At 48.7% G+C, this 16,197-nt stretch overlaps 1 protein-coding gene across 2 annotated transcripts; it reads left to right on the forward strand.

The window, feature by feature from the left end:
* The first annotated feature begins 3,738 nt into the window (after positions 1-3,738).
* On the forward strand, positions 3,739-13,138 carry KLK6 (kallikrein related peptidase 6). 2 transcript variants are annotated; one of them, XM_077747422.1, is made up of 7 exons: positions 3,739-3,854; positions 4,564-4,615; positions 5,040-5,087; positions 5,412-5,568; positions 8,851-9,098; positions 10,132-10,268; positions 12,455-13,138. In XM_077747422.1, exons 1-7 carry the CDS (start codon positions 3,780-3,782, stop codon positions 12,605-12,607), a joined length of 870 nt encoding a protein of 289 aa, XP_077603548.1. In that variant the 5' UTR covers positions 3,739-3,779; the 3' UTR covers positions 12,608-13,138. The 2 variants fall into 2 exon arrangements, with proteins under 2 accessions (XP_077603548.1, XP_077603549.1); XM_077747423.1 differs by lacking the exon at positions 4,564-4,615 and having other exon boundaries at positions 3,792-3,854.
* The last annotated feature ends 3,059 nt before the right edge of the window (positions 13,139-16,197 follow it).

Genomic DNA, 16,197 nt, shown 5'->3' on the forward strand with positions numbered 1-16,197 from the left:
GTCTCCTTCCTTCCATTTATTTTCTGTGGGTGTGCACTTTTGCAACATGAAAACAAAGCTGGAAAAGCTCTGAAGATCTAAGATTGGAGAGGAGGGACCCTTAAGAGAGGGAGACACATCTGATATTGAGCCCTCACCCTGCTCCCTGCCTAATGATCTGTTTCTATCCATTTCTCAGATTTTACTTTTCCTCATCTATAAAATAGGAGAGAAAGAGAGAGCAAGAAAAGGTCAAGAGGGAAGAAAGAAAGGCTGAGGGAAGAGAGAATAAGCCTACCTCATTGGGGTGGAAAGGATGTGATAAGTGTTCCTGAGTATTTCACAGGTGGCAAACCAGGAGAGAAACAGGTTTTCTGGAAGGATAAGGCTGGTAGGTGGATGGGACACCTGAGGCCCCCCAAAGCACACCCCCCAAAGTGAGCAGCCAGCATCCCAGGTGCCAGAGGAAGATGGGGGTGGGAATCTGGGTTGGTGGGCTCCTTTTTTCAGAGTAGGCAGGGAAGGGGCCTCTGGAAGGGAAGAGGGAGGAGTCCCCTGTGACTCAGAGCCTGGCCATGCCCCTGGCTTCCTGCCATCAAAGGCTCCCTGGGCAATCACACCTCAGACGCTGCTGACAGAGGGATCCTCTCCAGCTGAAAGCTCACCCTCCTGTCTTTCCAGTTTCTCCCCCAGAATTCTCAGCCACTGTCCTCCAGATCCTTCCTCTCTTCATCTCATCTCCCTAGCAAGTCTCTCCTAGCCCCCAACTCCTCTGCTCCTCCCCATATCACAGAAAACATAGGCACAAAACACAGGAGTCCAGACCCCCTCAGACCCTACAAGCTATTTGCACATGACTTCCCCATTCCTCTTCCTTTATCCTTGAAGTGAGAGAAATAACACCTATATCCCAGATCTGTTACGAATATTAAATAAACTTAATATTCAGAAAGTTCTAGAACATTGCCTTCCATGGAATAAGCCATCAATTGAAGCCATGTTAGTTCTTACTGTCTAATTTCTGGCAGCTTTTCCCTTGCTTACACTCTCCAAGTTTTATTGTAACACATTTTCTTTATTGAAGACTTTTGCACAGCACGCAATTTGGAGAAAAATACCCTGTACATAAGCATGTGTGGCATGCGGAGTGAGAAGAATCTTAACTGGCAGATGCCTGCAGTTGGGAACTTCATTCTCTCTCTCCTAGAGGCTCTTAGAGCTGGAACTCCTCACCGCCTATCATCCCCCTCCTTTCCCATGAGAGTCTCTTAACAACTCCCCCCAAGCCCTACTATCCCCTAACGGGGTAAGGTACATCCAGTGGGAGGGCCAAAATGTGGGCCATGTTCACTGCCATGTCGGACATTGAATCCCAATCCAAAAGGTTCCACCATTTCCTAGGTGTTGGATGTTGAGTAATTAACTTCCTTCTCTTAGCCTCAGTTTCTTTTCGGTAAAATGGGAGTGGGTGTAATGAAGTCATTTAATCATTTGGTCAACATTTCCTAAGTCTTCCTCTGGGCCAGGTCCTGTGAGGGCACTTGGGACACAGGGGTGAGTCAACCTCAGTGCCTGCCCTCAAGGTGCTCATGATCCAGTGGGGGAGGGGGACATGGATCCAGATGCTTGCGGTCCAGGGTGACCTGAGGGAGGCACCTGCTGTGGGAACCTAGGTGAGAGAGTGACTAACCCAACTGCAGGGGGTGGAAGTTGAAAGGTGTTCAGGGAAGGCTTCCTGAAGGAGGTGACGTCTAAGCAAAGACTTGAAAGACAAGTTGTGGGTAGGGGAAGGTGGGAAGAGCATTTGGAGAGGGGAAATAGCATGGGTGAGGGCCCAGAGGTGAGAGAGCAATCTTCATGTCTGGAGCACGAGACCTGTGAGCAGAGCTGGGCTGTGAAATGTGACAGCCACTCACCACAGTGGTTCCTGACTTGTGAAATGTGGCGAGTTCCAACTGAGATGTGCTGTAAAGGGAAGACACATCAGATTCCAAACACTTACTATGCAAAAAATATGAAGGCAAACTATCTTTAAAAATATTCTTATTTTGATTTCACATGGCAATACTGGGTGTATTGGGTTAAATGAAATATTAAAATGAACTTCCGTTTCTTTTTACTATTTATTTAGTTTTTAATTCTTTTTTTTTTATTTTAGAGAGAGCAAGCAAGGGAGAGGGGCAGAAGGAGGGAGCAAGAGAGAGGAGAAATCTTAAGGGAGACTCTATGCTCATCACAGAACTCAATGCAGGGCTTGATCCCAGGACTCTGGGATTGTGACTTGAGCTAATATCGAGAATTGGATGCTCAACTGGCTGAGCCACACCTAGGTGTCCCTTTTTTACTCTTTTAAAAAACTTGTAGCTACTAGAAAATTTAAAAGTGCATGTGTACTTGGCATTATATTTCTATTGATCTGCATTGCATTGGATGCTGAAGATTCCTCCAACACCCAGATGAGGGGCTGGGACTTTGTCCTAGGGGTGATGAGGGAGCCAGAGCAGGGCTAATGAGCAGGAGAGGGACAGGGCCAGCTCGGGGTACAGGGAGACCCCTCTGGAGTCAAGGGAAAGATACAGAGAAGGAGTAAGAGCCCAGGTAGATGATCCAGGTGGGAAAGAAGTGGGTCTGAGCTGGGGTCAGGGGCATGGGGATAGAGAGGAGGGGCCAACAGAGAAAGAGGGTGGTGGGCCGGGTTGTGCGAGATCCAGCCAGCTGTCAGGGAGGATGGTGGGTTCTGAGAAGATGCTGAGTTCAGTGGGAACATGGGTATGAGGGGCCTGGGGGAGGTTGGGGGCACGGGAGCAGCCTAAGAATACTTTGAATGTCAAGCGTTGACTTTCATCCTCCAACGCCCAAGCTGGTGCTGAGGTAGACATTGCTGATACCAGTTGTCACCATGTCTAGTGATGTCCCCACAAGCCCTCATTTTCCTTCTCATGCCCTGTGCTCATCACATCCATCTTTAGTTCCCTCCCCAAGGCCACACTCCTGTTCCCCAGCCCACACCCACCACAAGCCAGGCCTCCACGCCCTCCTCCTGACCAACACTGAGCGCGACTTTCAAGGCCCAGCTTCAAAGCACCTCCTCACATCCCTCTAGATCCTTCCGCAGCATCCGAGGCCCCCATTTCACACTCCCACATCCCTCTCACATTTTCTTGCATCCCTGCTTATTTCCAAGCCTCTCCCTATATGTTGAATTTCATCATAAACCCTCCTGTCTCCTAGCTTCCCTGCTCCCCATCACCCTTCTGGCTCTGTCTGGGGAACTAACCCACATGGGCAGGGACAGGGGGTCTCCTGGAAATGCAGGGGAAGCCAGGGGAGGATAAGCAGACCGAGATGTGGAGAGTGTCAACAAAGACTCAGAGAATAGGGAGAAAGAATAGGACAGAGATCCAGAGAAAAAGATGGGAAAGAGACAGAGGAAACACAGGAAAACCCAGAGAAAGAGACGGATGTGTCCCAACCATGGCCGGGGGGGACAGAGGTGGACAGTGAGACCTCAGAGGTGGGCAAGTCTGGAGCGGGGGGTCAGGAGGGTCAGAAGTCCTCACATCCGGGCAGAGGTGGGTGGACAATCAAAGGACAGCAACAGGACTGTCAGACAGGGACAAAGGGAAGCTGTTGACACAGCCGCCCGCCTGCCCGGAAGAGAGGTTGAGAAACGGAGCTGCTGGGAGCATGGCACTGGGTGCTGGGGGTGGACAAAGCCCGATTGTTCGAGGCCCCTTTCCCCACAGTGCCTGGGCCTGCGCCCCAGCCCAGGGCAGAGGCGGGTGCCAGCTTGGTGACACATGCTTTCTCACTGGCTTGCTGATTACGGTGGGGACACGGAGGTCGTCAGCACCCACAGAGGGACTTACGGGCAGGTGCGTGAATCACCCTAACCCCACTGACCCACGTGGCCTGGTTTTCAGTGCCTGACAGCAGCGATCCGGGAGCAATGGCCTGCAGGCCAGGGGGCACGGTTTGCTCCCCTGGGCGTTAGAATTTGGGTCCTCAGACATCTTCCTGCTCAAGGACCTAGAAGTCTAGGGAGTGAGGAGAACAAGTTCCCATCTTTCCTCCTTGAGACTCAAAAGTGCAGGTGCCCAGGCCCTTCTCCTAAAGGTCTAGAACTCTAGGCCCCCCTCCCCTCCTCCCTCAGACCCCGGAGTCCAGGCCCCCAATTCACTCAGGGGCTGTTGTTCCCTTCCGTGGAAGCCCGGTCAGGGGCCATCAGGAGCAGAGGCAGGGGACATGGGGATGGAAGGAATGTGTGTGGGAAGTCCGGGTGAGGAGGAAAGGGTGGGGCGGCCTCCAGCCTCAGGGACCTGGGCAGACAGGGGTTAAAAGGAAGCACCAGGAGTGTCTGAGGACAGGAACAGCCTCTTCCAGGGAGGCCAGGAAGCCCGGGTGTCTGTCTGGCCTGGGCCCCACAGCCCATACGTCCTCTGCTGTCTGCCCCTCTGGCTCTGGCTCTGAGGCATCCTCTCTGCTCTCAGTGTCCCGTCTCTCCCCGTAACACCCTGCATTTCTGACTCTCTCTGCCTCTTTGTCTATCTGCCTGTGCACGTGCTGTCCCTGCTCCAACCCAAGAACCCCTCGGCCAGGAGTCCTCTGGACCCCCCACGTAGCTGGCCCCCAGCAGGTAAGATCACTCTGCACCCCAGAACCTCCAGGTGTGGGGTGAGCGACAGGGTGAGCACAGAGCCGAGGTGCAGAAGAAAAATCCCATGGGGAAGGAGGAAGTCCAGGGCTGCTCCGGAGCCAGCCCTTCTGTAGGCCGCCAGGCACACCGGAGCCCAGAGAAGCAAGAGACTAAACGAGAACCACACTGTGAGCTGCCCACCACCACGTGCAGTTCCGGCTTCTCAGTCCACCTGCCTTCGTGGGTCCCCAGGATGGAAGACGTGGTTAGAGTGACAAGAAATCAGGAGGCTAAGTGAGGACAGATGTCAAGGGTCAGAAGAGCATGCAGGCCGGAGTGTGGGAGGTGGCAGAGGGATGGAGAAAGGGCCTCTGGGGGGTTAGTCTGAGACAGAGGCTAAGGATCATTTGACTTCCCTTCTCAGGAACGGGCATGAAGACGCTGACAGTAGCACTGATCTTGATGGCCACAGGTGGGAAGAAAGGGGACAGGATGGGGCAGTTTGGGGGGTGCCGTGGGGGCTGCTGATGGGAAGGAGTTTGAGGGTGTGGATGGGCTTTGCACAGACATGGAGGTGGGGTGGGCTTGGAGTGAGGAGGGAGTCGGGGACATGGTTAAGGATGGGGAGACGCAGATAGGAAGGGGAGTGGGAGGTGGTCTGGAAGACAGGGAAGAGTTTGAGGGTGGGGGTGGGAAGGAGGTGACCTGGAACACGGGGACAGCATTGAGGTTCACCATGGGGGATTCACCTGGTGTCTCCAGGCCTCCTCCCTGAATCAGACCTTTCCTCTCTCAGCCTGGGCGGAGGAGAAGAATAAGGTCCTGCATGGCGGACCCTGTGAGCAGACGTCTCACCCCTACCAAGCTGCCCTCTACACGTTGGGCCACTTGCTCTGCGGAGGGGTCCTCATTCACCCGCAGTGGGTCCTCACCGCTGCCCACTGCAAAAAGCCGTGAGTTCTCCACGCCGGGAGTGAGGAGTGGTTGCACTGAGGCCTCGATGGGGGGGGGGGGGGGGGTGGTCGTGCAGATTTCAGGCACAAAGTGACACACATCCCCTGTCCCAGCACAAGGCCACCTGGAAACCAGTCTCATCTGGCCAGTATTTAACTGCGCATTAAATATCTGTCTGGGGCCCTGAGGATACAGCAGTGAAGGAGACAAGCAAAATTGCTGCTTTTATGAACAGACCTTCTAATTGGGGATCAGATCATGCAGAGCCCTGTAGGCAGTGATGGCGAATTGGATTTCATTCTTAGTGCAGTGAGAAGTCAGTGGAGAGTTTCATTCAGGGAAGCAGCATGATTTGATTCACATTAAAAATATGTATTTATTTATTTTTGGGAGAGTGCAAACAAGGGAAGGGCAAAGGATCCAAAGCAGGCTCTGCACTGACGGGCTGACAGCAGTGAGCCCGACGCGGGGCTGGAACCCACGAACCGTGAGATCATGACCTGAGCTGAAGTCAGACGCTCAACTGACTGAGCCACCCAGGTGCCCCTGATTTACATTTCTTAAGAGCATGCCAGCCACGCTATGGAAAGTGGGCTGGGCAAGGAGAAATGAAGGGATGTGCATAGATTGACCTGAGGATGGTGGCTTGGACCAGCGTGGTGGCAGTGGGGATGGAGGAGAGGCAGAAAGCTTGGGAGGTATTTGAGACTGAGCCAACAGGACTTGGTGATGTGGAATGGAAGAAGCAGGGCTGACCTCCAGGTATTTGACTCAAACAAGTGGGTGTTTTGTGGTGTTTCTCTGAGTCAGGGGAGAGGGAAAGAGAGCCAGTTTGGATATGCGCTGAGGAGTGTCAAACATTTTGCTTTAGCCATGGTGATTCGGAGGTACCAGGGACAAGTCCAAGAAGCATGAAGGTAAGCCGCTGGTGCTCAGGTGATAGATCAGAGCTGGAGATAAACGTGAAGGTGTCATCACAAATAAATGGTATTTAAACACGGGGTGGGATGAGATCACCCAAAAAGCAGGCATAGGTAGAAAAGCATAGAGGGCCCAAGACCAATCCTCAGGGCACAAATGACCACCAGTTAGATTAACAGTTGCCATTTTGTTCAACGCTAACTATGGACCAGGTGCTGAAGTAAGTAGTATATATCTGTTTTCTGTTATATCCACAATAAGGGACTCTTTGCCCCATTTTGGAGATGAGGACACTGAGACTCAGAGAAATAGTAAGTGGCAATTCAAGTGTTTGGAAACCAACAAGTGCCACTCCCCACTGTAGGGGGAGAGGTTTAATCATGCAAGGTTATGGACTCAAGGGTCCTCAGGCTCAAGCATTGTGCTCACCATTCTCATTCATCCATTTGGTGCACATTGATCAAAGCATCTACTAAGAGCCAGATTTGAGCAGGGCAGTGGGGATTCAGCAGTGGATGAGAGAAATACAGAATCTCTACTTTTGGGAACGCAGTAGCAGAAAGACACAGAAAGTTATTTAACAAACAAGCCCATCAAAAATCATATAATTAAAAATTACCCTATGTCCAGTGAAGGAAAAGAACAGGGAAGGTTCCTTGAGAGAAAAGAACAGAAGTACCCACTTTAGATGGAGAAGGGTGTCAGGAAGGACCTTCTAATGAGATGAAGTTCAAGCTGAAGCATGGGAAATGAGCAAGGGTAGACAAATGAAGAGGCAGGGAAGAACATTCAGAGAAGCAGAAATGCAAAGAAAAAGTCCCTGAGCTGGAAACAGTCTGGAGTGCTCTAAGAAATTTACCGTTCACAGTGGGGTCGAGGATGGTAGAAGGAATTTTACTCCAAGGGCAATGGGGAGCCATGAGACAATTTTGAGCAAGGGAGTGACTCTTTGATTCATTTCACAAATATTCATTGGTTATCTAGCATAAATATCATAGACACAAGTCTAGGCACTGAGGATGCTGTATCTGAACAAAACAAAAACCCCATTTGATATTCTAGAGCTGTGCCACTTAATGTGGTAGCCACAAATGGCCAATTAAACTTACATTAAGAAAAATGCAATAAGGGGTGCATGGGTGGCTCAGTTGGTTAGGCATCTGACTTCAGCTCAGGTCATGATCTCATGGTTCGTGGGTTCGAGCCCCATGTCGGGCTCTGTGCTGACAGCTCAGAGGCTGGAGCCTGCTTCAGATTCTGTGTCTCCCTCTCTCTCTGACCCTCCCCTGCTCACACTGTCCCCCTCTCTCTCTCAGAAATAAAACATTAAAAATTAAAAAAAAAAACAAGAAAAATGCAATAAGATGACAAACCTAGGAGCCACATGTCAAGTGCTCAGTAGCCGCTTGTGTCTCGTGGCCACCATATCAAACAACTGCATGCCTGGGAAAGTTCTATTGGACAGTGCTACTATGGTAGGAAGAGAGAAAATAAAACAAGTAAATATTTAACACTACAGATATAGTATATCAGATGGTGATGGTAGGTTCTCTGGTGGCAAAGAAAGAGAGATAGGACTTGCCTACTAAGATGGATATTTGCATTTAAATTGGGTTATCAGTGAAGGCCTCACTGAGAAGGTGGCATTTGAAAGAGGTGTGGGAGGGAGCTGTGCAGCTATGTGGGGGGAAGAGTTGTTGGCAGAAGAAGCAGCCAGTGCAAAGACCCTGGGATGATAAGATGACTGCTGTGTTCCAGGAAAGGCAGGGAAGCAAGTGTGGCTGGAGCAGGAGGAGAGAGGGTAAGAGTGGGCTGAGGTGATATCTGAGATGTGATGAGGGTAGGATGCACAAAACCTTGTGGGTTAGGGTGAAAACTTCAGCCTTTACTCTGAATGAGATGGGAGACATGCATGGGAGGAGTCTGAGCAGAGGAGGGACAGGGTGAGGCAGGATATTTTATGTTGTTAAAATTTATCTGGTTGTTTTGTGGAGGATAGACTGTGAAGGGGCAAAGGCAGAAACAAGGAGTCCAGTGAGGTGGCTACTGCCATTGCTCCAGTAAGAGATGATGGCTCCAGACCAAGATGGTAGCAGTGGGGGTGAGAAGTGGTCACATCCTGGATATACTTTGGAGATCCAAAAGGATTTCTGGGAAGCTTTTATGTGAGGCATGAAATAAAGAGAGTCAGGAATAGTCTCCAAAGTTATTATGGAAGGATGAAGTTGTCATTTTCTGAGCTGGGAGGGCCAGATGGTTCATGGTGCACCAGGCCACCCTCTCCTGCCATCACAGACCCCTCCGGAGTCTCAGCTGCAGCCCAAGGGCTCCAGGTAAGACCCAGCCCTCCTCTTTCCCAGGAATCTTCAGGTCTACCTGGGGAAGCACAACCTTCAGCAAAGGGAGACTTTCCAGGAGCAGAGCTCTGTTGTCCGGGCTGTGCCCCACCCTGGCTACAATGCTGCCACTCATGACCAGGACATCATGCTGTTACGCCTGGCTCACCCAGCCAAATTCTCTGAACGCATTCAGCCCCTCCCCCTGGAGAAAGACTGCTCAGCCAACCACACCAGCTGCCACATCCTAGGCTGGGGAAAGACAGCTGATGGTCAGTAGGGGGAGGGTGATGGGGAAGGAGACCAATGGGTGCCAGTCTATGGAGGAGGTGGGCTAATCATGAAAACTGATGGGGCAGTGTGTCAATGTGTGAAAGGTCAATGGGAAGGGGAGGAAATATGGGAGTAGGATGAATGAGTGAATAGCCAGTGGAGAAAGTAGACTCATGAATGAATGATATGGAGAAATGGGCCAATGAAAAAGGAGGGTCAGTGGGAAAATTCTAATCAAGGAGGTAAATGATCAAAGAAACCAATCAGGACACACAGATAATCAGGAAGAGATAAATGGAGGATGGACTAATGGAAGAAGAGGTATCAATAAAGCAGGGCAGCGAACTGAAAGACATAAATTGAGAGTGCAAATGTGGTAGAGAATGATAATGGAGAGGAACCAACTGAGTGAGGGTCAGTGGTCAAGACGAATCACTAGAGAAAGGACTAGGGGAGGAACAAGTCTAGTAGGTCAACAGGAACCATTGAAGGTGGACTGGCCTGTGAGTAAAGGGCCAAAAAGGGAAGGTGGACCATTGGATGAAGGGCCAATAGGAAGGGAGAGCCAATGGGGAGGAAATGAGACCAGTTAGGAAAGGACCACGGTCAAATGTTGGCCAATCAATGGAAAGAAGGGCCCAATGAATGAGGAAAGGGTGAAAGAAGGACTAACGGAAGAATAGAGTCTAATGGCTGCCTGCAACTACTGAAAAAGGTGAGACCAATGAAAGGGAAGAGGAGAGGCAGAACCTCAGAGAAGGGGAAAGCCAATAAGAAATGAGGATTCCCAGAGAAGGGACAACTAATAAGGAAGATGGGCCAATGAGAGGAAAGAATGATGTAAAGAGGGACCAATCAGGAGTCAGGGCCAGTGGAAATGGGTTTTTATGAAAGAAAGACAAATAGGAAGAAGGGAACCAGTGGGAAATAAGGACCATTAGGGGAGTGGTGACTTGTAGAGGTTGGAAGATCGCTGGTGAGGACGTGAGAAGGACAGGTTGTGAGGTGAGCCTGGCCCATTTCTCTCTGCAGGTGGTTTCCCTAACACCATCCAGTGTGCATACATCCATCTGGTGTCCCATGAGGAGTGTGAGCGTGCCTACCCCAACCAGATCACCCAGAACATGGTGTGCGCCGGGGATGAAAAATACGGGAAGGATTCCTGCCAGGTGAGGCTACCGGGACCTGCTAGTTACCTAGCCAAGAGCAGAGACAGAAGGAAAAAGATACTTTACAGGAAGAAGGAGAACTAGAGCTTTACATGCTGGGAGAGAATCCCAGGGAGAGAGTCTTAATCTGATACTCAGAGACACATCCAGGAACAGGCAGAGATATAAAGACAGCCAGTAGAGACAAGGATGGAAACAGAGAGATCAAGAACCAGAGAGACACAGTAAGGAGGCAGATGGTGTGAGGGGACCGTCCTTCCTCAAACAGAGCCCCTACAAGTCCTGTTCGGACATTGCCGAGCTCGGGAGGTGGGCAGACCACAGCTGCAGAGAGATAGGGCTCACCCCCATTCCCAAATACCTCCATTAACTTGGGATTTTGTTTTCCCCATCATTCATCGGATTTCTCCTATTTATGGCAAAATTTACCCAGTGCATTGAGGGACATGAAGAGACCAGTTAAGAAGGAAAAAGAGACAGAGATAGAGAAAGTGATACACGGCTAGTTGGACACAAAGAAAGGGCAATCAGACAGACTCCATTTCCAAAACTGTCTTTTCTCTCCCCAGTTTTGTTGACATGCGTACATATCAGCATGCAAACATCATTGTAGAAGTTTCCAGTGTACAGCATAGTGTTTGACTTCCAATATTGTGGAATGATTATGGCAGTCAGTTAACTTAGCACCCATTATCCCCTGTGGATTCAATAAAAAGAGAAAAGAAGGAGAAGAAGAAGGAGAAGGAGAGAAAGAAAGAAAGAAAGAAAGAAAGAAAGAAAGAAAGAAAGAAAGAAAGAAAGAAAGAAAGAAAGAAAGAAAGAAAGAAAGAAAGAAGGAAAGAAGGAAAGAAAGAAAGAAAGAAGGAAAGAAAGAAAGGAGGGAGGGAGGAAGGAAGGAAGGAAAGAAAGAAAGGAAAGGAAAAAAGAAAAGAAAGTGTTTTATTCCTTGTGAGAACTCTTAGGATGTTCTCTCTTGAAAACCTTCCTGGATATCACAAACCAGTGTTGACTATAGTCACCATGCTGTGTATTACTTCCCATTACTTACTTACCTTGTAACTGAAGGTTTGTATGTCTTCTCTTTAGATCTCTCTTTTGCTGTCTCTTTACATGTGTGTTTACATATATAAACATAAATATTATATGAATAGATTTATAGAAACATGAGTATTTAATAGAATATAAATATAAATGTAAAATCATGCATACAATAGGTTTTGTGATATATATATATATATCGCCACATCACTCTGCACCTCTGCCTCTCTCCATACCCTTCAGTCTCTGTTCCTAACCTTTATTCTTTTTCTTTCTCTTCCCCCAATGCCTTTCTGGATCTTGGGATTATCTCTGTTTATCCACGTTTGAGTCTCCCTCAGTTGCTATCTTCCTGTCTGTGACTTTGTGTGTGTGTATGTCTGTCTGCCTCTCTCTCTGTCCCTAAGTCTATCCATCTCTGAATGTCTCTCCCTCTCCCTCTCTCTCTCTCTCTACGTGTCTCTGTGTGACCTTCTGGTCTCTCTGTCTTTTTTTTAAAGATTTTATTTATTTATNAAGCCAAAGTCAGACGCTTAACCAACTGAGCCGCCCCTCTATTTTACTTTTTAAAAATTTATTTCTTTTTTATTTTTTCTTTTTTTTAAATAATTTGTTGTCAAATTGGTTTCCATATAACACCCAGTGCTCATCCCCACAAGTGCCCTCCTCCATGTCCATCACCCCCCTTCCTCTCTCCTCCACCTCCATCAGCCCTCAGTTTGTTCTCCGCATTCAAGAGTCTCTCATGGCTTGCCTCCCTCCCTCTCCCCAACTATTTTTCCCATAAAGTTCGTTTATTTTTGAGAGAGAGAGACAGAGTGTGAGAGGGTGCAGGGCAGAGAGAGAGGGAGACACAGAATCTGAAACAGGCTCCAGGCTCCGAGCCATCAGCACAGAGCCCGACACGAGGCTCAAACTCACAAACTTCGAGATCATGACCTGAGATGAAGTTGGACACTTAACCGACTGAGCCACTTAGGCGCCCCCATCCCAAGATTTTATTTTTAAGTAATCTCTATACTCAACATGGGGCTCAAACTCACAACCCTGAGATCAAGAGTTGCATGCTCCACCTACCGAACCAGCCAGGAGTCAGTGTCTCTTTTCTCTGTGTGTGTTGTATCTGACTCTCTCACTCTTTTCTCTAGGGTGATTCTGGGGGCCCGCTGGTATGTGGAGACCGCCTCCGAGGTCTTGTGTCATGGGGAAATGTCCCCTGTGGATCCAAGGAGAAACCAGGAGTCTACACAGATGTCTGCAGATATGGCCACTGGATCCGAAAAACCATTCAGGCCAACTAACCCTGACATGTCACATCCAACTCTTGACCTGTGATCCCCACCTGCTGGCTCCAGGATATCTCTGACCAAGACTTTACCCTCCCCCAACCTGCCTAGAGCCAACCCTTAATGCTTAATAAAAGCAGTGACGTGACAGCACAAATTCACCCTGATATTACCCCAGCCCCGTCCTCCCATCACTGGGGGTGAGTGGGGTGTGAGCTAAGGTCTTACCCTCACCACTAAGAGAATACAGGAAAATTCCTTCCAAGTATTTCTTCTTCCCTGGTTGTCCCATGGGCTCCACTCCTTCCTACAGAGGAGTGGTCACAAGTCTGGCAAAATTCTGCCCCTTGCTAGTCGCCTGCCCTTGGGAAGTGACTTCCTTCACTGTGTAGATTTTCTCATCTGTAAAATAAGGATAATGACAGGACATTCCTCATTGGGTGGCTGCTGTTGTTGGGAGGATTCAAGATTTCGAATGTGTGGAACACATACAACAGTGCCTGGCATACCTGCTTGAACAATAAAGAGTGGGTTTTATTATTATAATGCTTTTTGGCTTTTATCCCATGTCTGCCTCTCTGAAATCCATATATTCTTAGTTCCCTTTTGCAGCCCAGTTTGGTTTTTCCTCCCCTCCAGGAAGACATCTGTGAGTATTCCACCTGGTTCTAGCCTTCATGGTGGCTCTCTTCCCTCAATGCCTCTTATAGCAGTGAGAGCAGGGAGGGGAGAGGACTGGGAGGTCACTGTGTGTAGACGGGAGAGCAGAGCAGCACCCAGATACCAAAGGATCTAAGACCCAGATTGACAGGATTGGACTTTTTCCTGAGGGCAGTGGGGAGCCACGGAAGGCTTGTGAGCAGGGCCAGCAATGGGGCCTTGTATGGGATGGACCAGAGAGAGGAGACTGGAGGCCAAGGAGGAGGTTGAAGTGATGGTGCAGGGAGAGAGGAGGGCTGAGCAAGGGCTGGGTGGTCTGGGGAAGGAGGCTGAATATGAGGTCAATTTATGGAAAGAGTTGAGTAGGTGACGTTCTCATAGAGGAGACAACCTGTAAAGGCCTGGGGGTGTGAGAGCATCAGGTGTGCCCCAGAGATGGCGAATCACCCAGGATGGGGGAGGTGGGGTTTGAGGCAGGAGAAGTGAGTGGTGTGGCTGGAAGTATGGGTCAGTGGAAGGTAGTGTTGGCCTTGAGTGTCAGGAAGAAGCACTTGGCCTTGATCCTGAGGGCCTTGAGAAAAGGACAGGGTCAGATCTGTGCACTAGAAATATCTTGCTGTAGTCCATTTGAAGGGACAGCAATGGGCAGAGGGGAGGAGACTGTAGGTCCCCCCAGGAAATGAGGGGAGCAGACACCAGGCTTCTCCATGCTTTCTGGCTTCTCTCACCAACGTGCACCATTCATGATCCCTAATCACTGTATGCACCTCTACCCTCAAGTCCCAGACCTGTCCCTGTCCTCAGAGAAAACTTTTCTTAACAACCCTTCTGCATCATCTCTGAGGAAGGCAAATCAGCCTCTAAGCCAGATGTCCTTCCATGAGGTGAGTGGGATAGGTAGGGGCTCCCAGAGAGAGAGAGAAAAGAGAGCTCTACATGGGGGCTGGACCTACAAGCAGATAGATATTTAGGAACAGAGGGAGAATCAGAGACAACAATTCATCTGTTTCAATATTTACTGCAACCTTATTTTTGCCCAGCACAGCGTAAAACGAAATTGGAAGTTATTACACAGAGTAATCACGTCATAGGATATGTTCAAAGTCAATTATATGTTATTCTACAGTGAGAGAGTTATGTGTCCAAAGACAGAGGGAGTCTTTTAAAAGAACAGAAAATCTCAAGTTGCAACGGTCTTCAGATTTAGAGAAAAAGCACACTTGCATGTCTTTTAAAAAAAATTTTTTTTTAATGTTTTTATTTATTTTTGAGAGACAGTGTGAGCAGGGGAGAGAAAGGGAGACACAGAATCTGAAGCAGGCTCCAGGCTCTGAGCTGTTAGCACAGAGCCCGACGCGGGGCTCAAACCCACAAGCTATGAGACCATGACCTACGAGCTGTGAAACCATGACCTGAGCCGAAGTCAGATGCTTAACCGACTGAGCCACCCTGGCGCCCCTCACACTTGCATGTCTTAAAAACCAAAGCCACGTGAAAGTTGGTCAAGTCACATGATGGGAGGGAGTGGCTCACTTTTATGTGTACATGGAAATATTAAATTATGTGAATGGCCTGGGCCCGCCCTGGCCAATCCCTTCCAAAGGTTATAAATGACAAACAGGGCCATGAAATGCACTGGAGTCACCAGGAGGAACCAGCCAATGGGTGTCCGGAAGAACAAAATCAACTTCAGTTAATTGAGAGAGAATTCTCTTCCTTTTTTTTTTTTTAATGTTTATTTATTTATTTTGAGACAGAGAGCACAAGTAGGGGAGGGGCAGAGAGAGGAAGAGAATCTCAAGCAGGCTCCACACTCAACACAAAGCCTGATGAGGGGCTCGATCTCACAAACCATGAGAAATCCGCTGAGCTCAAGTGTTGGACACTTAACTGACTGAGCTACTCAGACGTCCTGAAAATTATTTTCTTTAATGGATACTACTAGTAATAAACATTTACTTAGCACATGCCAAGCACTGGTCTAAGGACTTCATATATTAACTCACTTAATCTTCATAGCAAGCCCATGAGCTAAGTACCATTATCGATCTGATTTTACAGACAGAGAAACTGAGACAGAGAGGCTCCATGATTTGCCCAAAGTCTCACAGACAGTAGATGGACAAGCCAGAATTTGACTTCCAGAGGGTTGGTGCCAGAGTTTCAGTCTTTGACTGTTCTACTGCAAGTAGTCTCCTTCCAATCCTGGTATGTTTTCAAGTTGAGCATGGGCATGTTTAGAGGCTTAACATGAATCTTTTTTTGAAGCAGAATCTTTGCATGTTAAGGTGCTTGTACATCTAAGAGAATTTTGCCTGTTATAGAGACAATCTTCTGACTTCATCTTGAAATATGCCATTGGTCTCTGGGTTTTTAAAAATTTTTTCTAATGTTTATTTTTGAGAAAGAGAGTGGGGGGGTGGGGGCAGAGAGAGGAAGACACAGAATCTGAAGTAGGCTCCAGGCTCTGAGCTGTCAGCACAGAGCCCAATGCAGAGCTCAAACTCAAGAATGGCAAGATCATGACCTGAGCCAAAGTCAGACGCTTAATCGACTGAGCCACCCAGGCACCCCTGTCTGTGGTTTTTAAGTTGGAGTCATAACAAATTTATGTCCAATGTTGGAAGACTTGAGAGACTATAATGTTGATCATAGGTACAAGTGTGATCTACACAGGTGTATAAATTTACTTAAACGCCTGTCTAAAATTTAAAGGGCTTCCAGAAGAGATTGAATGTGTTGATTTTAGAAATGTAGTTTAAAATGTTTGAAGGAGCACCTGGGTGGCTCAGTCAGTTAAACGTCTGGCTTCGGCTCAAGTCATGATCTCATGGTTCCTGGGTTCGAGCCCCGCATCGGGCTCTGTGCTGACAGCTCAGAGCCTGGAGCCTGCTTCAGATTCTGTGTCTCCCTCTCTCTCTGACCCTCCCCTGCTCATGCTCTGT

Source organism: Crocuta crocuta, unplaced genomic scaffold, assembly GCF_008692635.1.
Source record: "Crocuta crocuta isolate KB4526 unplaced genomic scaffold, BGI_CrCroc_1.0 scaffold334, whole genome shotgun sequence".
In the NCBI taxonomy this organism is placed as follows: Eukaryota; Metazoa; Chordata; class Mammalia; order Carnivora; family Hyaenidae; genus Crocuta; species Crocuta crocuta.